The sequence below is a fragment of the Cotesia glomerata genome, linkage group LG4 (assembly GCF_020080835.1).
Source record: "Cotesia glomerata isolate CgM1 linkage group LG4, MPM_Cglom_v2.3, whole genome shotgun sequence".
NCBI lineage: Eukaryota > Metazoa > Arthropoda > Insecta > Hymenoptera > Braconidae > Cotesia > Cotesia glomerata.
The window spans coordinates 24,121,837-24,144,848 of NC_058161.1; the positions used below are offsets into that span (position 1 = coordinate 24,121,837).

Below are 23,012 nucleotides of genomic sequence, written 5' to 3' on the forward strand. Positions count from 1 at the left end.
AAGGCACTAGCTACTCGTAGGGCACTTAGTCGATATACTGGTCCAGCTTTTCTCCATGATTCTTGGGTTTCCAGTGCATCAGCCCAAATAGATATTCCGTAAGTAAGCACTGATGTGACTAGTAGTCACTAAGTACTGATGATAATAGTTGCCTCCTGCTCTGCATTGGGCATCCGATGTTAGACATCAGCCGTGCGAGACTAGCCCTCACTACTGACGCTTCGGCACTGACGTGTTCCACCTGCTGCTTGAAGTTGAGTCGGGCATCCAGCATCACTCCCAGATAACGGATAAATGATTGTGATGTGATTTCTTGTTCTCCAACTCTCAACTTGATAGTTTCTATCGTTTTTCTACTGGTGATGAGCACTGCCTCGGTTTATGCTTGGCTAGTTGCAAGTTCACCATGTCCATCCACAAATTGACTCGTCTGAATTTAATATCAAATGCCATTTCTATCTCTTCGAAGTGCTTTGCGACGATCACGACAGCTACGTCGTCCGTATATGCTACAAGTTTGACTCCCGTAGACAATGCTATTCTCAGGAGGCCATCATACATGATGTTCCATATCAGAGGACCTAAAACTGATCCTTGTGGCACTACTCCGGTGATTTTGTCCTCTTCCGTAACGTTCTTCGTGTCATATTTCAGAACCCTATTCGTGAAGTAGCTCGCTACCATTCTGCGAAGGTACCCTGGTACGTTTTTTTCTTCTGGAGCCCGCATAACGCAGTCCCAGTTAGCGGAGTTGAAGGCATTCTTGATGTCCAAAGCAGCTACCAAGCAGTATCTTCTTTCCACCCTTCCATCTCGTTCCCGCGATTGCATCCTTGGCTGTATCAACAACCGATTTGATCGCATCCAGAGTTGACCATCCTTTTCGGAAACCAAACTGGTTTTTTGCCAGGAGTAGATCGACTACAGCCTCTATTCTCTGATGAATTATGCGCTTGAATATCTTGCCAGCCGTGTCTAACATGCAGAGTGGTCGGTAGGATGACGGTTCTTCCGACGGCTTTTTCCCCTTCGGAAGTAGCACTAGCCGTTGCTGTTTCCACTTCTGGGGAAAAGTCCCTTCCTTTAGGCATGTATCGTAAACGTCCAGGAATAATGCCGGTGCTGCCCTAAGGATTGATTTCAGGGCAATATTAGGGATTCCGTCCAATCCCGGCGCCTTATTATTCCCAACTCGATTGCCTGCCTCTATCAACTCGTCCAACGTAATAGTTGGGATGTCTTCAGGGTTGAGCTGCTCCAACTTGAAGGTGAATACCGGCTGTTGGGGAAACAGCGCAGTAACAGGCTTCTCTAGGAGCTGTGGAAACGTAGGTGATGGCATTGGCTGGCATTTCAGGTGGGTCATAACCACCTTATACGGTCTGTCCCATGGATCTTTCTCTGCTTCTGCGACCAGTTCCTTCCAGCAGCGTCTTTTGCTTTCTTTAATGGCTCTGTTTAGTTCTGGACGGGCCCTTTTATACTCTGCCAACAGCTCTGAGGAGTTAGGTCGTCTGTAGCCACGCTGAGACTTTCTTCTTTTTTTAAGACACTGAACGTAAAATGCTAATGTGATCGTTCCACCAGTGCACCGAAGGTCTTGAATTCATGCCACGTTTCCGAGACATACTGGCGTCGCAAGCCTGAGTGACTCTTCTCATTAGGTCCTTGGTCTTCTCTTCAGCAGTTTCTACGATGATCGGATCGCACTCTCGGGCTACTACTAAAGCAGTGAGGTTGAGAGATTTAACTTTCCACCCAACCGCGCTGGCGTTCCTGTTGACTCTTGTTAGATTCTGGCCAGTTGATATTTCCCATAGTATCGGCACTATGGTCACTGGCTGTGTAGATGTTCAATACTTTCCAAGAAAAACCTCTTCGAGCTAAGCAACTGCTGACAAATGTAAGGTCGACAATTGAGTTTACCTCTCCCTTAGTATACGTTGGCGTGTCACCGGTGTTAAGAAGGATCACGTCCAGTGCGGCCATTGCCTCGAGAAGTGCTTTTCCACGTGTATTAGTGAACTTGCTGCCCCAGTCTGCTGCCCAGGAATTGAAGTCACCAGCTATTGCCACGGGAAAGTGTTTTCTTGCATCCTCAGTTAGCCGATCAAGGAAGTCTTCAAACTATTCATTAGAGAGACTAGGTGGTGTATAGCAACTGTAGAAGCGGAGGCCATCTACCCATGCTGCTACGAAGCCGGCTTCTTTATTGTTGACTGTTCTCTGAAAAGGACATTTACCGCAGGACCAGATGACGGCTTTGTTAGTGCTGTCGGATTCTCAGGGTTGGTTACTCAGGTGTCTATAAGGCTCACTTATAAGTGCTACGTCTGCCTCTAATTCGCGCACAGTTTGCATGAGCAGGTCATGCGCAGCCTCACAATGATTGAGGTTGAGCTGCAATATCTTCATGTTCTTGGCTTCGTTATCTTCTGGAGCGCTTCTTGGAAGACGGGGCATCTGTTCATGCCTGCATGGTAAGCCGCTTTTTCTACGCCGTGCTGTTCAACACACAGTGCACATTTAGCTGGATTTTTACAATCAGCAATTTTGTGTCCTTCTTTTCCGCACCTTATGCAGTGCTTAGACCAGTCGACTTCGCTTTTGCACTGAGATCCGAAGTGCCCAAAGTGCCAGCATTTGAAGCATTGTATGGGTATCTTCGTTGCTCTCATTCGGCAATTGACCCAGCCGATCCTTATTTTGCAGTTTCCCTCCAGTAACTTTTGTGCTGCAGCTGCTGGTAGTGACACTGTGGCTGTCTGCGTTCCCCTAAAGGCTTTACGGATTTTGATTGCCTCTAGTGGGATTTCACAACTTTCTCCAGTTTCCCTCTTAAGACCGGTCTGAATATGCTCTTTCGTCGTGTCGTCATCGACATCTCGGATCTCAATGGTCTCTTGTGGTACTTTGCAGATCACTTTGGCCTCCTCCTTAAGGATGTCTGCGATCGCCTTTTTGAGGGCTTGGCCTTTGTCAGTGCTCTTCCTCGAAATCGTAATCAACAAGTCGCCACTTCTGGTCTTGTTGATCTTATCTACCGTTGAACGAACCTGCTCATCTGGGACGTCCTGCTTTATGCGACGCAGAATCTCGGCATACTTTGTTTTCTCGGCCAGGCGGATGATCAGAGCGTCGGGTCTGATCCATTTGCGTAGTTTTTTCCGCTTAGGCTCTGGGCTGGGCTGCTTCGGCGGCTGCTTTGAGAGTTGCTCTCTAGCTAGCTTCCTCTTTTCCTTCTTAGACTGTACTTTTTCCCAATCAGTCGCCTTCTTAGGTTCGTTGCCCTGCCCTGCCAGTCGTTGGGGAGGGCTTTTTTTCAAGTCCTTCTTCTTTGTGACTTTGTCGGTTGGCTCTGGCGAATTAAGGTCCTTTCTCTTTCCAGACCTTGTGTCAGTTTCACCCTTGTCCTCAACAGCAGATTCACCGTCACCGTCGGCTCCAGTGTCCATTGCTTCTTCCGTCTCAACTTCCGTTTGAATGCGTCGTCGTGATGACTGCCATTCCTCGTCCAGTTTCTTGAATCTTCCAAGAGCATTGACTACACCGGTTGTCTTGGTCTTTATCTCCTAGTGGATATTGACCTTAGTTTGGACAAACTCTTGCAGCTCAATGGTCAGCTTTTCAAGGCGCTCCAGCGCTTGCGTTCTCTTCATTTCAGCGCTTGCTTCAATCGCTGCTAGTTGGGCATGAAGCCCGTTTCCACTCTTGTTTGTTTCCTGTAAATTTCTCATACTTTTTGATTTACCAGCGCATCGTATGGAGTGGAGCGGGTTTTCATAACTAGAAACGGGTGTACCCTCGGAGATAGTACCCCTACCCCAGTTCCCTGAGGCCTAGCCGACACAGCCAGTCCCGGAATACACGGACGGACTAGACTCGCTCGGGGCGGTGAAGATTCCAATCTCTAACACTCACTGCGTACTTCCTGATCAAGGCCCGAAGTGACTGGTTCCTGATCCGCTACTGCAACTTACACCTCGGCAGAGCAAGCTCACATCAGCCGTAGCCCGCATGGTCGGAAATAATCGACACGGGTTCTGGACGCTCCCAGTGTGTTACAGCAGAGAACAATCGTCTTGCTAGGTCAGTTAGTGTGACCAACCTATTAAAGGGGGGGGGGGGAGGGAGTTTTATCCACGGGAGCGTATTTTATTTGGCTCCTACCCTCTGTACCTCATCAACTAAGAGACCTAGTATCATCCAAGGACAGCGAGCGTTCTCCCATCCGCTACGGGGAGACGCGCCTGGTAGCAGTTTCTCCTCTGCCGCAGGATGTGTGTGTGTGTGTGTGTATATATATGTGTGTGTGTGTGTGTGTATGTGTGTGTGTGTGTGTGTTTTTTTTTTTTTTTGTAGGGGGGGGAATCCTTTTTACGGATTCTAGGCATAGCTGTTTGGCCTGGATATGTGGCGACTCGACGCAGCGTCATACTAACTCGACACTAACGCCCCTACCCACTAAACCCTAAACCCCTTTCTCTTCTATCCTCTGATCCCCCATGGTACCGCCGTAAGGCATTTCTTCGCGGGGGGAGGAATTAGCTGCCGCTCTTCCTTCTGGTGGCTAAGATGTTTTTTATTTCTATCTCCCTTCTAGTTTCTGTTTTCTGCTCTTTTTCTCTCGATGTACCGCAACTCTGTAAGCACTTCAGTGGCAAAGGTGCTCGTGGCGTTCCAGACAGCTTCTGATGACAGCATTTCTTCTACTATTGTCTCCGGTTGAATTCTCTTTTTTAGAATCTTCTCTAATTCATCGCGCTGTTGGTTAAAACGAAGACAAAAAACGATCACGTGCTCCACGTCTTCAGCGGTACCCTGGCAGGATGGGCACTCCGGAGAATCGTCGTGCTTAAAGCGGTGAAGATAGGCTCGGAAGCAGCCGTGTCCTGACAACATCTGCGTAAGGTAGTAGTTAACCTCTCCATGACTCCGGTTCAGCCAGTCGTCGATCCTCGGTATAAGACGATACGTCCATCTTCCTTTTTCTGCAGCGTCCCACTGGAGCTGCCATCGGTCGAAGCTGTTTTGCCGTTCTTCAGTTCTGAGCTCTTCAGCGCTTAGTGTAGTTGACCTGTTACGATGATAAAGGTTCCGTCTTTCCTCAGCGAGGACTCTGAGAGGCAGAGTTCCGGAAATAACGCACACTGCTTCCTCGGATATTGTGCGGAAGGCGCTGGCGACTCTTAAGGCACACCGTCGGTATACTGGTCCAGCCTTCCTCCATGATTCTTGCATCTCGAGAGCGTTGGTCCAAATAGATATACCATATGTAAGCACCGATGTGACTACAGATGATAACAGTACCCTTCTGCTCTGCTTTGGCCCTCCGATGTTCGGCATCAGTCGTGCTAGACTTGTTCCCCACTGCTGACGCCTTGGCACTGACGTGTTCTACCTGCTGCTTAAAGTTGAGTCGGGCATCAAGCATCACTCCTAAATATCGAATATAAGGTTGTGATGTGATTTCTTGTTCGGCGACTTTCAGCTTAATTGTCTCTACCACTTTCCTGCTGGTAATAAGCACTGCCTCAGTTTTGTGTTGCGCCAGTTGCAGGTTCACTGCGTCCATCCACCGGTTAACGCGCTCGAAAGTGAGATCGAACACATGGTTTATCTCGTCAAGATGTTTGGCAACGATCACTACGGCTACGTCGTCTGCATATGCTACGAGTTTGACGTTTCTTGGCAGAGTTAGTCTTAATAGGCCGTCATACATAATATTCCACAGGAGCGGGCCTAGAACTGAACCTTGTGGTACACCTCCAGAAATAGCATACTCCCTTGGACCGTTCTTCGTGTCATACTTCAGGACCCTGTTTTCAAAGTAGCTTGCTACGATCTTAAGAAGGTATTCTGGTACATTCTTTCTCTTTGAGGGCCTGCATGATGCATTCCCAATTGGCGGAGTTGAAGGCATTTCTGATGTCTAGGGTCGCCACCAGGCAATACTTCTTCGTTCCACCCTTCCATCTGGTTCCTGCGATTGCTTCCTTGGCCGTATCAACAACCAGTTTGATTGCGTCCAGGGTTGATCGTCCTTTCCGGAATCCATACTGATTGTCTGCCAGGAGTGGGTCGACTACTGCTTCAATTCTCTGGTGAATTATGCGTTCGAATATCTTACCCGCTGTATCTAGCATGCAAAGTGGGCGGTAAGATGACGGTTCATCCGGTGGCTTTTTCCCTTTAGGAAGCAGCACTAACCGTTGCTGTTTCCACTTTCGAGGAAAAATCCCTTCTTTGAGGCAGGTGTTGTAAACATCCAGGAATAATGCCGGTGCTGCCTTTATAGCTGTTTTTAAGGCAATGTTAGGGATTCCGTCTAATCCCGGTGCTTTATTATTCCCTACGCGGTTGCAAGCCTCCGTCAGTTCTTCTTCCGTGACAGTTGGAATGTCCTCCAGTTCTCCTTGAGCTAGCTGGTAGTGAAGCTCGCGTTGCTGCGGAAACAGCGCGGTAACGATTCTCTGCAGAAGTTGTGGGCATGTGGGTGCCGGCATTTGTTTGACTTTTTAGGTGATTCATGACCACCTTGTACGGCCTACCCCACAGGTCTTTGTCCACCTCGTTGATGAGCTCTTTCCAGCATTGCCTCTTACTATCCTTGATGGCTTTGTTCAGTAATCGACGGGCTTTTTTGTACTCTGCGACCAGCTCCGCAGAGTTAGGTCGTCGATAGCCACGCTGGGATATTCTCCTTTTCTTTAGACACTCTTTCCGAAGAACGCTGATGTGGTCGTTCCACCAGTGTACTGCCGGGCGTTGGCTTATGCTGCATTTCCGGACCATACTTGCGTCACAGGCCTGGACAACTCTTTTCATCAGGTCCTTGGTCATTTCTTCTGCGGGTCCAGTAGTAATCGGTTCACTATTCAGGGCTATTATCAATGTGCTTGTGTCAAAAGACTTCACTTTCCATCCAATGGTATTGAGTGACTTGATTGGTCTTCTTGTATTCCGGTCATGTAATATTTCCCAGAGAATTGCCTTGTGGTCGCTGGCTGTGTAGATATCCATCACCTTCCAGTCGTATTTCCCACTGATGAGGCTGCTGCTGACGAAAGTGAGATCTACAATAGAGCTTGCTTCCCCTTTAGTATAGGTTGGCGTATCACCACTGTTGAGCTGGACTACATCTAGTGTAGAGAAAGCTTCGAGGAGTGCTTTTCCTCGCGCATTTGTCTGCTTGCTGCCCCAGTCTACTGCCCAGGAGTTGAAGTCACCGGCAATCGCGACCGGATAATGCTGCTTGGCGTCCTCGGTCAGTTTGTCCAAGAATTCAGTGAATTCAACAATGGATAGGCTAGGTGGTGCATAACAGCTGTAGAAACGGATGCCGTTAACTGTTGCTGCTACAAAGCCGGCATTATCATTGTTAACTACACTCTGGAAGGGATGCTTACCACAAGACCAGATGACAGCCTTGGTGGTGCTGTCAGATTCCCAAGGCTGGGTATTCAGGTATCTATATGGCTCTGCTATCATTACTAAGTCTAACTCTAGTTCTCTTTGTGTTTGCATAAGCAGATCATGTGCAGCTTCGCAATGGTTTAGGTTTAGCTGCAATATCTTCATGTCTGTTTGTTTGTTATCTTCTGGAGTGCCTCTTTAAATACTGGGCACCTGGATGCGCCGGCATGATGAGCCGAGTTCTCCGCACTTTGATCCGCGCATAATACACATTTCGCTGGGTTTTTGCATTCAGCAATCTTGTGTCCCTCTTGTCCGCACCTAATACATAGCTTAGACCGATCCACATTGCTCTTGCACTGGGATCCAAGATGTCCAAAGTGCCAGCACTTGAAACATTGGATTGGTCTCCTCGTAGCTCTGATTCGGCAGTTGGTCCAGCCGATCCGGACTTTACCGCTTCCTGCCAATATCTTGCGCGCTGCAGCTGCTGGTAGTGTCACAACAGCTGTCTGAGTACCTCTGTAGGCCTTATGAATCTTAATTGTCCCTAGTGGTATCTCGCAGGTTTCTCCGATTTCCGTTTGCAATGCAGCCTGAATATCCTCCTTGGTTGTGGTACCGTCAAGATCTCGGATTTCGACGTCTTCCTGTGGCCCTTTGCAGATTACCTTCGCGTCTTCTTGGAGGATGTCCGCGATGGTCTTCTGTAAGGCTTGGCCTCGGTCAGCGCTCTTCCTCGAAAGCGTAATCAGCAAGCTCCCGGTCCTAGTTCTTTGGATCTTATCCACTGTAGTACGGACCTGTTCGTCAGGGACGTCCTGCTTTATTCGCTTCAGAATTTCAGCATACTTTGCCGTCTCTGCGGGGCGGATGATCAGTGCGTCCGGCCTAATCCGTTTGCGCGGTTCTTTCCGATTAGGCTCTGGCCTGGACTCTTTCGGCGGTTGCTTCTGGAGCTTTTCTACTGCTTGCTCTCTCTTGGACTTCCTTGACTGGACTTTTTGCCATTCATTCACCTCCTTTTTTCCGCCGTTCTGTGTTACCGCGTGTTCGGGGACTTGGTTTAAGGTCCTTCTTCTTCTTAGTACGGCTGGTCATTGAGTCTGGGGAATTTCGTTCTTTCCTTTTCCCAGGCCTGATTTCAGTTCCAGTTTCCTCTCCGTCTCCGACAACTGACTCGACGTCACCCTCGCCACCTGTGTCCATCTCCTCGACAAACGTGTCGGCTTTTGCTGGTGGAACCGCTGTCACACTCGTCTTCATCACGATATTACCGTGTTGTTGTTGGATTTCCTGCCATTCTTGGTCCAGTTTTTTGAACCTTCTCAGGGCACTGCAGATGTTCGTCGACTTCGACTTGATCTCCTTGTGGACATTTTGCTTGGTTTGGAGAAAGTCCTGCAGTCCACAGACTAGCTTCTCCAGATGTGCCAGCGCATCTGTCCTCTTCATCTTTGCACTAAGTAGCAGTGCGTCTTGCTGGGCATGAGGCCCGTTTTCACTCTTGTTTGTTTCCTGTGCATTACTCATACTTTTAATGTACCAGCGCATCGTACGGAGTGGAGCGGGTTGCCATAACCAGGAAAGAGTGTACCCTCGGAGATAGTACTCCTACCCCAGTTCCCTGAGGCCTAGCCGACACTTAGCCAGTCCCGGAATACACGGACGGACTAGACTCGCTCGGAGCGGTGAAGATTCCGATCTCTAACACTCACTGCGTACTTCCTGATCAAGGCCCGAAGTGGCTGGCTCCTGATCCACTGCTGCAACTTACACCTCGGTAGAGCAAGCTCACATCAGCCGTGGCCTGCATCGTCGGAAACTACGATACAGGTTCCGGTCACTCCCAGTGGGTCACAGCAGAGAACGATCGTCTTGTTAGGTCAGTTAGTGCGACCAACCCATTAAAGGGGAGTTTTGTCCACGGGAGCGTATTTTGTTTGGTTATTTTGCTTGGCTCCTACCCGCTGTACCTCATCAACTAAGAGATTAAGTGTCATCCAAGGACAGCGAGCGTTCTCCCATCCGCTCGGGGAGACGCGCCCGGTAGCAGTATCTCTTCTGCCCCGAGTGTGTGTGTGTGTGTGTGTGTGTGTGTGTGTGTGTGTGTGTGTGTGTGTGTGTGTATGTAAACCTCTTATAACTTCTGAATGGCTTGACCGATTTGATCGCAGTTGGTTTCATTCAAAAGGGATTTGCCAAAGTTAGATTTCTTGTAAGTTGGAACCAATTCGGACCGGTAGATTTCGAGAAATTGCAAAAAAAGTGAAAAAAAAGTTTTTTTTTTTTCATTTTTTTTAAATATCTTCGAATTGGCTGAACCGATTGACCTCAAAAACCAATCAGCTCTTAACCTTGAAAACCCGCATTGATCGCCACCAAGTGAGTCAGAATCGGTTGTTGCGTTCGTGAGATATCGTTGTCGAAAAAAATCGAAAAAAGTGTTTTTTGTAATAACTCCGAAATTTTTCATCAGATCAATTTTTTCGTTTGGAATTATTTATAGTGTTTGAAAAACTACATCGATCGCCGCCAACCACGTGAAAATCGGTTGAGTCATTCAAAAGTTATTGTGGTTTTAAAATTCATAAAATAGTGTTCTATGAAATGTCTCTTGGTCTATCAGACTTTTGAGCTCAAATGCAGAGAAAAGCTATCTCTTTGAGCTCGGAGAGCTTAAAATAATACATGAGTTATATTTTTGAACTCGAAAAGCTTAAGAACATCATAAATGAACTTTTAAGCGCCCAAGTATGGAATTAACGAGAAGTTGCAGGGATGGCCTTCTGGGTCAACTGTTTTCCTAATTATTTCGTTAACGATAACTCACAAACGAATTAACCGATTGTGACCGGGCTGGCAGCAATCGACTTGGTTTTTTGATGTTTAGAGCTGAGTAGTTTTTGGAATCGATCAGTCAAGCCGTTTGAAAGTTATTTGAAAAAAATCACATTTAAAAAAATTTTTTCTTGAGATTTCTCAAATTCTACTTGTTCGAATCAGTCCAAATTATAGTCAAAATCTAAGTTTGATCAAGCCCTTTCGAATGGTGCCAACCGCGATGAAATCGGTCAAGCCATTCGAAAGGTATAAGAGGGTCACATACATACATACACACTAGGGTGTGTCAAAAAAATCAACTAATTTTTTTTTTCAAGCTCTTAAAATTTCGTTCGAAGATACCACAGTAAAAATTCAGTTAAAATTTGAGCCCTTAATATCAATATTTAGAGGTCGCGAACTAAATTTTTCGATTTTTCATTCAATTAACACGGAAAAAAAATTTCTAGAAAGTTTGTATTCTTAATTCTCTTCATTGAACCAACTCTATCGAACGAACAATCAATATTCTTACAGGAAATTGAACATTGAACAAAAAAGGTTTCTTATCTTTTTTTGATAAATTAAATCCCCCGAACGTTATTTAAGGTTAAAGTTAAGCTTATTGCAAATTTGTGGATTATTTCACTTTTATGGTAAATTTATCACACCGGCACACGAAAAAAAAAAATTAGGACGACGGTTGACCCTTAAGGCCATCCCTGCAACTTCCCGCTCATTTTGTACTTAAGCGCTCAAAATTACACATTACGTTTTTGAGCTCTTCGAGCTCACAAATATGATTTTTGTGTCATTACTGTGTTTTTGTGTCGGTACTGATAATAATTTATAATTTTTAAAAATCGATAAAAAAAAAAGTTATCATGTAAGGACCATTACCAGACCGGGCTTAAAAATTGAAGGAAGGATAGAAGTTCAAAATAGCAAATTTTTGAAAAAATTGACGGATGCACACAATTTGGAAAATACGATTAAAAACTTAAAATTAAAAAATCTTAATGAAAAATAATTTGAATATTTTTTTTATATTTTTTTCTGAAAAGGGCATTTAAAAACGAAAATTTTGAAAAAAAATTTTGAATTTCGACTATTATTAAAAAAGTTACGAGCAAAAAACCAAAAAAAGAGCGGTTTTTTTTTAAATTCGATATTTTTTGAACCAGTGATTAAAAAAATCTCAAAATTTATCAGGAGGCCTCTTTTGGAGGGTACTAAAAAATACCAAAAAATTGAGAATATCTAAAATTTGAATTTTTGAAACCATCCGATTTGGCGTGGAATACCTCAGTATACTCTTCAATAGGAGGTGCCCTGGTTGCAGGCACAAGCGATCGTAAGGAATTTTTAATGGACCCAAGATTCGAACTCTATTTCAGGATGTAAATTTTATAGGATAAATGAACGAGACGAAGAGAGTAGCTTGGGCTAGTTTCAAAAATGTGTCTCAAAACTTTTGAGGATATAAAAAATGCGAAAACTACAGGACGTTAGTAGAAGAATTGGTGACAAATTACAAAAATTTAGGTCGCTTAATGAACCCCAAACTACACTGATAATAAAATTGACTTGACTCAAGAGCCAAACTCATGAACCAAGAATACCATTTTTAAGAAAATGATATTCTTGAGTCAAGAGAATAAATTCTTGAGCTAAGAAATTTTTCTTGGTCGAAGAAAATTTTCTTGAGTCAAGAATTTATACTCTTGACTCAAGAAAATATTTTTCTTCAAAATGGAATTCTTGGTTCAAGAGTTTGGCTCTTGAGTCAAATCAATTTTTTTATCAGTGTACACTTTATGGATTTTCACGTCGACCACTGACAGATTTTTGCTGGATGCCAATAAGAGAAGTACCCGAAGAATACAGAAAACGTAAAAGAAACACACTACGTAGGTCATTTTAAGATAAAAGAGTTCGATACAAACGAACGACTGTCTGAAATTCGAAAATATAGTTTTGTACCTTCTCCTTACATGCTATTTTCTAGAAATTTTAAAAATTTGTCAATTTTTTAATTCTAAGATCATATTCCATCTATGAAAATACACCCAAGTCATTAATAATCGTGTTTAATAAATTATTTCTTATATTTATAACTGCAATTTTCCGAATTTTTATTCTGCCCTCCGGCCAGAAAGTGGCAACTTTCTGGCCGCTGCGCTAAACGAAGTTGCCACATTTCGGCTACGTCGAGCAGAAAAATAGTATACATACCTTAACCAGTAAAAAGTAAAGCCTCAGATCACATGTTTGTCAACCTCGGCTTCGCCTCGGCCAACAATTACATGTGATCTGAGACTTTTCTTATTTTACTGGCCTAGGTATGTAATATACTATTGATTTTTAAAAATTTTGAAACGTTCAATCTGAATCCAAAAAATTTTTTTCATCGATAATTTCGGTTTTTCATGATTTATTGAAATTTTTTTCGGTTTTTCGCAATTTTTTTCAAATGTTAACGGCTCAGCGGGCTAATTAACGGTTAGATTTAGATTCAGTGAATTGAAGTTGTAACAAAAATTACGATCCAGCTGACAGTGGAGCGGTCAGTGGACACGTAATTTTGTCCAGGTCGCCCAAAAATTGACAAAATTACTAAATAAACAAACAAATGACTTGGGAGGTAGCTTTTAGCCTCCCAAGTAACCCGCAGCTTTTCCTCAGGCTGGGTTAGTGCACGATTTTGGACGCCAGTTGTTCTTTTAACTAGGGAAACAACAAACCCTTTGATTTTCAGGGCCGATCTGCAGGTATTCAGGGGAAGATAAATAATAGACTAATATTAGGAGAGAAAGGAGGAAGTAATTTACGTAAATTAAATTATTAATAAATCAGAAAATATTAATAAAGAAACAAATAAACTATTTATTCAAAAAACGAAGTTACTTAAAACTAAGTCCAGAGCCGAATTCCTTAGCCGGGTGAACTATATAACAATAATAATAATTTTGCCGCATACAATTATTAATTATTAGTCTAAATCCTGAGTAGACCGTTTATTTACGACGACTTTGATTACAAAATAGAAATTATATCTAATAATATTGAACAGAAATATACCCAAAATCCCCGGTCGGGTTATCTCGACAAAAGATAATAAAAATAATAAATAAATACTGGCTGACTCAAATAATTAATACCGACTTTTAATACCAATTTGTTTGCCAGGAGACAACGCGGTGCGTGGTTAATAAAATGGCTCAACTTGTGAGTACTCACCAAAAAAAGGAAACTCGAACGAAGGTGCCAGATCCACACTCCTTACACTTTGCGGGTTACCGCGTGTCTCCCGATTTTTATTTTACCAAAAACTCCGAGACCTCGTGTCCGATCACGAGGGCCTCTCAAGTCGTTTACCAAAATGACTGATTCCTGTGCTCGCAATCGATACTTTAGGGAATTACCCGTGCGAGCAAGGGCTACGACTTATTACCAATAATCAATATACAATAAAATAATAAAATTATAAATATTCCAATACAATTTTCTGAAATAAATGTAAAAATTAATACTTAAGAACTAATAATAATAATACATAAATTGTCAAATATACACTGAAAAAAAAAATTTGCTATCGTAACAAAAGTCAGGATTACGCAGCTATTTGTTATGATAACAAAATTAACTTGGTTAACGTAACGAAGTAACATTTGTTGTGGTAAGTAAAGTGAAGTTGCTGCTTTAACAAGTAATAAGTGTTGAGGAAATTTTTTTGAATACGCATAAAATTGTTTCCATCTAATGCATTGCTAAGGCTGATAGTCAGTATTAATCATAGCTGTAAACGTGATACTTAGCTCAATTTAGACAGTTATTTTTCAGATAACAATTGTAGGCAATTATATAAACAATTTCGGGAACTTGGAAAATAGTAAAAATAATTTTAAATATGCCGTATGGCATATTTAGAAAAAATTTATCATCTTATTATTATTGTCCAAGTTCCCGAGATTGTTTATTTATTTATTTATTTATGAAACATGCACAGAAAAAAAGCTTCATTTGAGCCAAGAAAATATTTTTCTTCCTAATTATTTTCTTGAGCGAAAAAAAATTTTTTTTTGGACACAAGAAATTTCACTTATTCCGATAAAATTAATTCTCTTGCTTTAAGAAATACGTATCTTGATCCAAGAAAATTTATTCAAGTCAAGAAAATCTACTTGTTTTGAGAAAATTCAGCCTCATGATCCAAAAAATTTAGTTCTTGATAGAAGTAAATTTTCTTGTCTCGAGAAAATTTCTCTCGTACTCCAAAAAATTAAATATCTCGATAGAAATAAATTTTCATTAATATTTTTATTGATTAACATGTCAAACGGGAACATCAAATAATATTGAATCATTTTTTTCATTCAATATGTATAATTGCACGCTAAAATAATATAAAATAGGTATCAAATATTCAAGAGAAAAATTTTCTCAAGATGAGAAAATTTTTTTCTCAGCTGAAGTAGGTGGCACTGCTTCCCTAAAGTATCTAAAAATCTTGATCAAATATAAAAATTTATTATATCAATTATTTATGATAATTTGAATTACGAAAAAATTACTTTCACCAAGAGTAGAATTTCAAGAAAAATTTTTACTTCGGCCAACACAACTTCGGTCTTCCTTCAGACACCCGAAAATTTTCTTGAGCCAATAATTTTGTTCTCCAGTCAAGAAATATTTCTTTCTGTGTGGATTAGAATCTACAGAGAAATGGTGAACAAAGTTTTCTGAGTTACTTTTTTTATTAATTTACTAATTTTTGTTTTACACAACATTTATTTTAAGTTCAATAATAATAAATATATAAACATACATACAAACATATCTAACAATTAATTATAGCACAATACATATTTTTTAAAAGTTAACAAACATGATCTTTTAAAACAATGAAATTTTCGTTATTAACTGAGGTATAAATGTAGAGAGGGAATGGGTCAAGTAAGTCTTTAACATTGACAAATATAATTTTCTCATCGGTTTTTACTTCGTATGCCCATACATGTTCATTAAACCCTAATACGTCAATACTTCTGCATACAAAAACTAATTCATTACGATCATCAAGACTGATGATCAATTCAATTAAAGCAAATGTTGGGCAGAGATCTTTCGTTCCAGTAATTAAAACCATATTTTGGGTATATTTAATACTTTTATATTCTACCCATCGAAAAAAACTTTTTTTGGAATTATTTAATGCTTCATTTGAACAATTATATTTTGACCATGTTTTAGAATTAATTTTCATTTTAATACCAGTAATTTTTTCATCTGTAATAGATCTATTTGCCAAAAAACGATAATTTAAATTTAGTTGGTGCTTTATCGCGATAGATTTACAAATATTTACACGAGATTTATTAACTGATGCCGGTACTGTTAAATTTGTATGCTTAGATTCAGCTCTGATTGAAGATAAATGTGGGCAAGGACCACTTTCCTCACACGTTTTTTTGTAGTGAAGAGAAATATGGCCCTTTGGTTTCATAGAATTACCAGTCAATTGCTTATACAGCTGCCAGTGTCTGTTTATAGTGGTATCAAACGCATTTATTTGATCATTTGTAATTTTTTTAGCTAAAATGAAATCAAATATTTCTCGCAAAATAAGATATAATTGCCAATAGGGGTTATCTTTCGACACTAAATCTCCAATTATTACTCCCAATAATCTAACAAACGTGGTTAACTCTGAAGCTGTCATTTTTAATTTATTATTTTTGCTCAAATCGTCATCTCTAATAAATGGAGGTTTATTTAGGGAATCAATAGGCCCATAATCAAACACTGCTAATCTTTCATTCAATTCTGATACAGAAAACTCATAATATTCACTATTTTGTGAAGTAATTGCGCTTAAAATTTCTATTAAATCATCATGAGCTATCCCTTCTCTAAAATCATGCATTTCGTCGACAGAAAAATTCTCTACGGCATAGAATGAAGCTGAATTAAACACACATTTTTCTCGTATACCTGTTAGCGTAATATTATTTGTTTTAAGGTCTGTCTTGTAGTTTTGTACAGTTCGAGTCAATTCAGGGGATAAAAGAATGGTATTTTGACATGTATTTTTGTCCATTTTACAAAATCGACAATAATAAGTGGCAGAAAACGATTCGGTAAAGCCTAAAAGACCATGTAAGCCAAGGTTATCTCCTTGGATTAGACCCAATACAAAATAAACATGTTTTTCACCTTGATTTGTTAAAATTTTAATTCCTTTTTCTTCCAAAAATTTTATTTCCTTAATGAGCGGGCGGTAAATGCGAAATGTTCGATTTTTTTTATTTTTATTTAAACGAATCCAACTGTCATACAATAAAACAAGAAAATAATTTTCTACTTTTGACCGGCATTCTGATGGTAAACATGGAATTGATGCGTAAATGGGCATAACCTTTCCTGATCGAGAACCTAGAGGATTATTAACTTCCACGTCATCACCAGATAAAAAATATGGTATCACAATATCATCATCTTTGTATTCAGATCGTTTTTTAGCCCATGATTTACACTGAATATAGTTTTCAATTACTGTTTCATTATTTTTAAGTTGTTCCATATAATTCACCGTGTCAGTTAAAGCATTAGGTTGCTGAAAAAATTTTTTAAGCGTTGCACGTAATGGTATGAATTGTCCACATATGTCGGTCATTTTACCTTTAGAACCTTTTTTTGATTTTGAAATAACATAAGTACGATCAATAATATACGATTTCGGTTTTATATAAGAACCTGATTTTTCAAAATGCTTCAACCGTCGATGTTCTGTATCTAAATCCGCAAAAGTATTTTTTATATCATCAAACATTTTTTTAATTACATTAATATCTTTGTCGGAACAGTTTGAATTAATAAGAGTATTTTCTACTTTTGATTCTAATATACCTATAAAAGATTCACTCAAGAAAACCTTAATATCATCGAGAATATGTTGAACAATATTTTTAGACAAGCGAAGATTAGCGTACATATTTGCTATAAGTTCTACTGCTGCTTTATTAAGGGCAGTTTTGAAATCATTCGCTGAAAAATCCGGATTATTTGTATTTTGCTGAAAGTCACTCTGAGTATTACTGTCATAATTTAGATTTTCACTATTAGAAAATTCTCGAGTTTCATTAGTTAAATTAATATCTATATCATTTACTACTAATGAGTTCAACTGGCAATCATGTATTCTTTGTAAATGTTTTTTGAAAGAATCTTTTGTGCTAAAAGTTGAGTAACAATTCAATTCGCCACAATTGTATATATTTTTTACATCTGAATGTTGTTTAGCGATATGAAAAATGAGTGTATTAATACAATCAACTTGAATTGAACAAATACTGCAATTAGGCATTTTAAATTAAGTAATTATGTTGCTAACTGACTAATTATAAGCATTTACGGAACTGTAAAATTAAATTATTAATGCAATGCAAATGATATTAACTTAATAACTAAACTTAATTTTAGGGAGTAAAATGTTTGTACTGTCCAATCAATGTTTCGACGCTTATATAATGACTGTTGTATGTGTCATCATATGGCAAACCCCAAAGAACTCTTTGGAAAAACTGCCATATTTGTGCCGATTCAGGGGGGTAAATTGCGTTGAGAGCGAAAATGCACTTAAAAAGCAAAAAAAAAGCTTCTAATAGAGAATTAACTTCATAACGATAATCTGCATGCAAATAGAGGAAGATTTGAGAAATGTTTTCAATTGGACCCACAACAACAATGAATGGTTGTAAAGTACACTTATATTGAGCAAGCTTATCGACTCTTCTTTTGACTATTGCTTCAATATTTCCAACAACCTATGAAAAATTTTTAATTTTATTATAAATATATATATATATATATATATATATATATATATATAAATATATATATATATATATATATATATATATAAATAAAATAAAACCTGAAATCACGTAAATGTCAAGTCGAATGTTCAACAGAAGAAATTTTTCTGATCATTCATTTTTCCTAAAACCAAAGCATATAAAACAAATATTATCTGAAAATCAATTGGTTATTTTTACTCTCAAATTAATATAAAGAAACATCAAATTTATTGTAGAGAACAGATTGGAACCAAAAAAATGATTTTGTAAAACTTAAATTAATTTTCTTGAATCGAATAGATAAGCTTTCCAATAGAATAAAATTGAACCAGAAAATATTTCGCAATCAGAGAGATTTTCGTTCAATTCATGTTCAACTTTTCAATTTTGCTAAATTAACTTCTGCATGAACATTCAAGTAGAGATTCGCTAAAATTTTTGTTAAATAAATATCATTAACAATAATTAGTAACTTACTGATACTTGTAATACAAATCCTCTTTGCATTTATTCGTGAGTTGGACGAAAATGTTTAATAATTTTTTTATTTTGGATTGCATTACAAACACCAAATAATAAGGCCAAATGAGTTAAAATAAACGCCGTTTTTTCGTCTAAATAAATAAAGAAAATTATATAAAATAATAAATTTTACGACCTTTTAATTTTACAGCTTATTTGAGATAAATCGATTTTATGTAAACTTACTTTCACTTATGTCAGTAACAGAATCATCAAAAATATCACTATCGATCAATTTTTTATATAAAAATTGTTCCACTTTTCTCCAATTTTCCGTTGCAATCTGGTCTCGATCAGGATATAAAGTATCAAAATCTTGTTTAAGCTAAAAAATTATATTTTTTAATATAAATTACTTCCATTCATTAGAGCAAGAGTCGAAGAAAAAAAAAATAAACAGAAAGAAAGAATAATTATTTTAACAGAAACATTATTCTATTCAAAAATTTCTTTTAAATTAAAATATGTCCAAGATATTTTGTACGTTTTATAATAAACAAATTAGGTTGATTTGAGCTAAAGAATATAAAACTAAGAAAATAATTTTCACGAATATGTTTCTATCAAATAAAACAAAAAAAAAATTCGAAAAAACAATTTGTATTTAGTATGAGTTGATTTTAAATTATTCAAGAACTTTTTCGCTTGATTTAATAAATTTAAGGTCTTTAAGATTATATACCAAATTTTTTCTTTTAAATCAATTGACTTATTTTATTTCTATTGAAAAATGTCTAGAGGGAAATTGTTATTATTCTGTTTAGTTGTTACTTTTTTAATCATATTTACATTGAAAAAAATATTTTTTTATCAAATAAAGTGAATACGACTATAAAAATTTCTATCGCTAATTATTAATGTATTTATTAATACGTCATAAACTAATGAAATGTATTTCTCAAAAAATTGCATTGAAAACATAAGTCACATATAAATCGGTTAATTTATTCGAAAAGTATATATCTTTGTTGAATAGTTTTTGAAAGTGTTTTTAAATAAATAAAAATTTTTTGTAAATTTTATAAATTTTTTAATTTTTTCAAAGATCTATTACTAAGCTCAATTATATAAAAATAGATATAATATGGAAAGCTCTGACCTAATAAACCGCAAAAAGTTTAAAAAATACCGAGCAATTTCATTGATTTTCTTAATTTCACATTAATAAATTATCTTAAGTTAAATTAACAATAGTAACGTATTGGGCATACCAATAAATAGCCCCTATCATCTTTGAAAGCGAAAAATTCAGACAAATAGTTATAAATATCAAAATCATTGTTTTGTAAAAGATTTCTTCTTTCCTCGAAAGTAGCTTTCCAAAGTACTAAAAATTCATCTAAAGGTACATCAAGGTCTTTCAAAGATTCTAAAGTTATAGTCGAACCATCATTTTCACTTTCCTCAGTTTCGATATCTATAGTAAAAAAAAATTTTTATTAATTTTTAAAATAACAATAAAAATATTTATAATTAAAATATGGATCGGATATTTTGTACACAGAAAGAAAGATTTATTTCAACCGAGAAAATTTAAAAATTCACTGGAAGACCTAAGGTTACTTGAAGCCAAAATACTAGTTCATAACACAAAAAATCTTTTCCTGAATATCAAAAAAATTATGATTTCACCATAATTTGTTTGATTGATTAGAACATTTCCTTAATCAAGAAAGGTTATATACATCAAATAATTTTTTTTCTGTGTAAAATTTTCTTAATAATTACAATACAATCTTAAACTTTTTTTACGAAATTTTCTTATTACCTTCATTTCTCTTACGCTTATTTTTGTTAATGGAAATCAAACCAAGCTTAATCATTTCCCGTCTCGTATTTGACCATCGTCGATATAATTTGCCATGGCCAGCTACAAACTGTCCATTCTCAGTGATAAAAATGTACGTCAACTATTGATACAATTAATTCAAAGTTTTATTGAACAATCTTATTAGACTTCAAACAAATATATTTGTTCTTAAAAAATATAAGACTCTAACGAACCTTGTTTTCTTTGGGAAAAAGCTCTACAATGGCGTTAGCTATTTCTATAAAACGTTTTCCTGATATGCTGCAAAAATTACAAAATTTACGAGAATTCGAATCGAATTAAAAGGCAAACTTTACTCAAAAAAAACCTAAAAGATAGTTAAAACTTAAGGCCCTATATGCAACTTCTTGCTATATTCAAATTCAAATGGTCTAAAAATATTCATAGCAATGAATTTTTGAAATCTCTAAACTTTTAAGATCTTTGGAAAGCGTTTTTTGATTTTTTTGAGTGCTTTACATTTTACCTCTTAAGTAAAGAAAAAATGAATGTTAATTGACACAAGAATATAATTTGATTTACTAACCATTTGTCAAGGCTAGTTTTAATTTCATCATCAATAATTATGTCGACGAGTTTATTCCGATCGTGTTCAGTGAGGCCTTCATAATTTTTTTTACGTTTTGGATTTTTTTTATATGAAGCAAGAACTCTTTTACCAAAGCTGGATTTTTTTAAAAGTTCTTCTAACGTCTATTGATAACATACAGTGAAAAATTAATAATCAATAAAATAAATAAATCACGCATATTATAACTATCTAAAGTAAAGCAAAAAATTTCTCAAATGAAAAATTTTGCTTTTATTAGGTAAATTTAAAGGTATCAAATTTACGGACTCAACGCTAAGTCTTAAATTAACTGTTAAAAGTATAAGTAAAATTATGGGGTAATACCATCGATTCACTAAAGAAAATAGGTCTCTGATTTTCTTGCGGATTTTGGGGGATAGGACTCTCATCACTCCGATCAGAATCCAAATCAGCAGGCCGTGGATCGTCTAATGCGCATAGCAGATGACTTAAGTAATATCAATACTCTTTTTTAAAATTAGAACGAGTATAAACAAATTACCATTCAATGGAGTATTTATTTCATCCACGAAGGAAGTGGAAATTATTTCTGTTGGAGCAAGCGAAAGACTAGACGCACTAAATTCACGCTGGTGACTTTGTTTCTGTGATAATAAATTCGATTAAGTATTGAAATTTATTGTAATCCTAAAATTAATTAAGGAAAACGCATGAAATTTTCAATCTAAAATTTCTGTATAAAAAAATTTTTGTCAGTGTAAAAATAATAACATATAACATCTAAACGAATAATAACAATTAATTATTAAAGCTTAACCTCAACTGAAGATTCTTGCAAATTGGTATTGCTAATAAGATTTTTTAAATTATTTCGGAATTTGATTTGCTCGCCTAGTGGTAAATTTAATTGTTTTAAAATATAGTCATCAACGGAGGGCAGAAGGTCAACTGTAATCTCTTGATCTATGAATATTGTTAAAATTAATTGTTTTCAATTAAATATTTGCAAAAAAGTTATTGATTTTATATTCGATACAGAAAAAAATATTATCTAAGTCCAAAAAAATGATCGACAACCGTGAAAATTTTGTTGATAGAATACAAGTTTTTAAATTTCACAAAATATTTAAATTTATCAATTAATTAAACATTTTTTTCTGTGAATAAATTTTGTAATTATTTTTTATTACAAATGGTGCAAACTTTTCATATTGATACTAACCAATGAACTTATTAATTGATCCGTCACTTATGCCCCAATTTCTTAACAAATTAAACATTTCTTCATTGTCCATTTAAATTGTAATTTTAATTAAACTTGAATAACTATACATACAGTAAATTATAATTTGATCACTTCCTTTTTACTTCTTAAATAAATAAAATAACTTGGTAACCAAGAATATTGAATGTTAATAAAACCTGATTTAATATTTTGCTCAACACATTTCATTTGTTTCAACGGCAACTTCATTTTACTTGCCACAACAAATATCATTTCGTTGCGTTGACCAAGATGGATTTGTTATCTCAACAAATAACTGCGTAATCCTGACTTTTGTTACAATAGCAAATTTTTTTTTTCAGTGTAAATATTGATAAATGATATACAGTATACAAATTAATAATAATACAAAAATAGTAAAATTATGAGACACACCGAGTGTGGATCTGTTGCCAACACTAGGCGCAAGGAGGGACGCACACAGAAATAAAATTCGTGTGACAAAGTACATAAAAATCATACTTGCTCCGGGTCCACAAAAATTTTTTCATCGTTGTGACTGCGTTTGCCTTTTTTTTGGGATTTTTGAATTTTACTCAAATCTAGACGGTGACTGGGTCAAACGGCATCCAAATTTGGATTCAGCGGGTCGAAAACACATGTCGGTAGGTGGATCCGGTCAAAAGTACAAATAATTTTTTTTTTTCGTGTGCCGGTGTAATAAATTTACCGTAAAAGTGAAATAATCCACAAATTTGCAATAAGCTTAACTTTAAACTTAAATAACTCGGTGGATTGAATTTA

General features: G+C 37.2%; 2 protein-coding genes across 2 annotated transcripts; both read right to left on the minus strand.

Moving 5' to 3' along the window:
* Positions 1–15,118: 15,118 nt before the first annotated feature.
* On the minus strand, positions 15,119–17,606 carry LOC123263999. The gene has a single exon (XM_044727046.1). The coding sequence runs from the start codon at positions 17,603–17,605 to the stop codon at positions 15,119–15,121; it is 2,487 nt and encodes an 828-aa protein (XP_044582981.1). The 5' UTR covers position 17,606.
* A 369-nt stretch (positions 17,607–17,975) lies between these two features.
* Positions 17,976–22,008, minus strand: LOC123263713. The gene is made up of 9 exons (XM_044726657.1): positions 21,525–22,008; positions 21,347–21,450; positions 20,978–21,144; positions 20,625–20,691; positions 20,389–20,530; positions 19,832–20,037; positions 18,807–18,945; positions 18,576–18,712; positions 17,976–18,065 (listed from the first exon to the last, which is right to left on the minus strand). The coding sequence occupies exons 2-8, from the start codon at positions 21,347–21,349 to the stop codon at positions 18,606–18,608; spliced, it is 831 nt and encodes a 276-aa protein (XP_044582592.1). The 5' UTR covers positions 21,350–21,450; positions 21,525–22,008; the 3' UTR covers positions 17,976–18,065; positions 18,576–18,605.
* Between the last annotated feature and the right edge of the window lie 1,004 nt (positions 22,009–23,012).

What these genes read in the sequence shown, in the direction of transcription:
- LOC123263999 (XM_044727046.1), bottom strand. Translation starts at nt 17,605, where the DNA reads ATGCCTAATTGCAGTATTTGTTCAATTCAAGTTGATTGTATTAATACA.
- LOC123263713 (XM_044726657.1), bottom strand. An exon ending in TTTTTCCCAAAGAAAACAAG is followed by an intron (nt 20,531 to 20,624) that starts GTTCGTTAGAGT and finishes TTGTATCAATAG; the next exon opens with TTGACGTACATTTTTATCAC. An exon ending in TGTTACTGACATAAGTGAAA is followed by an intron (nt 18,713 to 18,806) that starts GTAAGTTTACAT and finishes TTATTTATTTAG; the next exon opens with ACGAAAAAACGGCGTTTATT.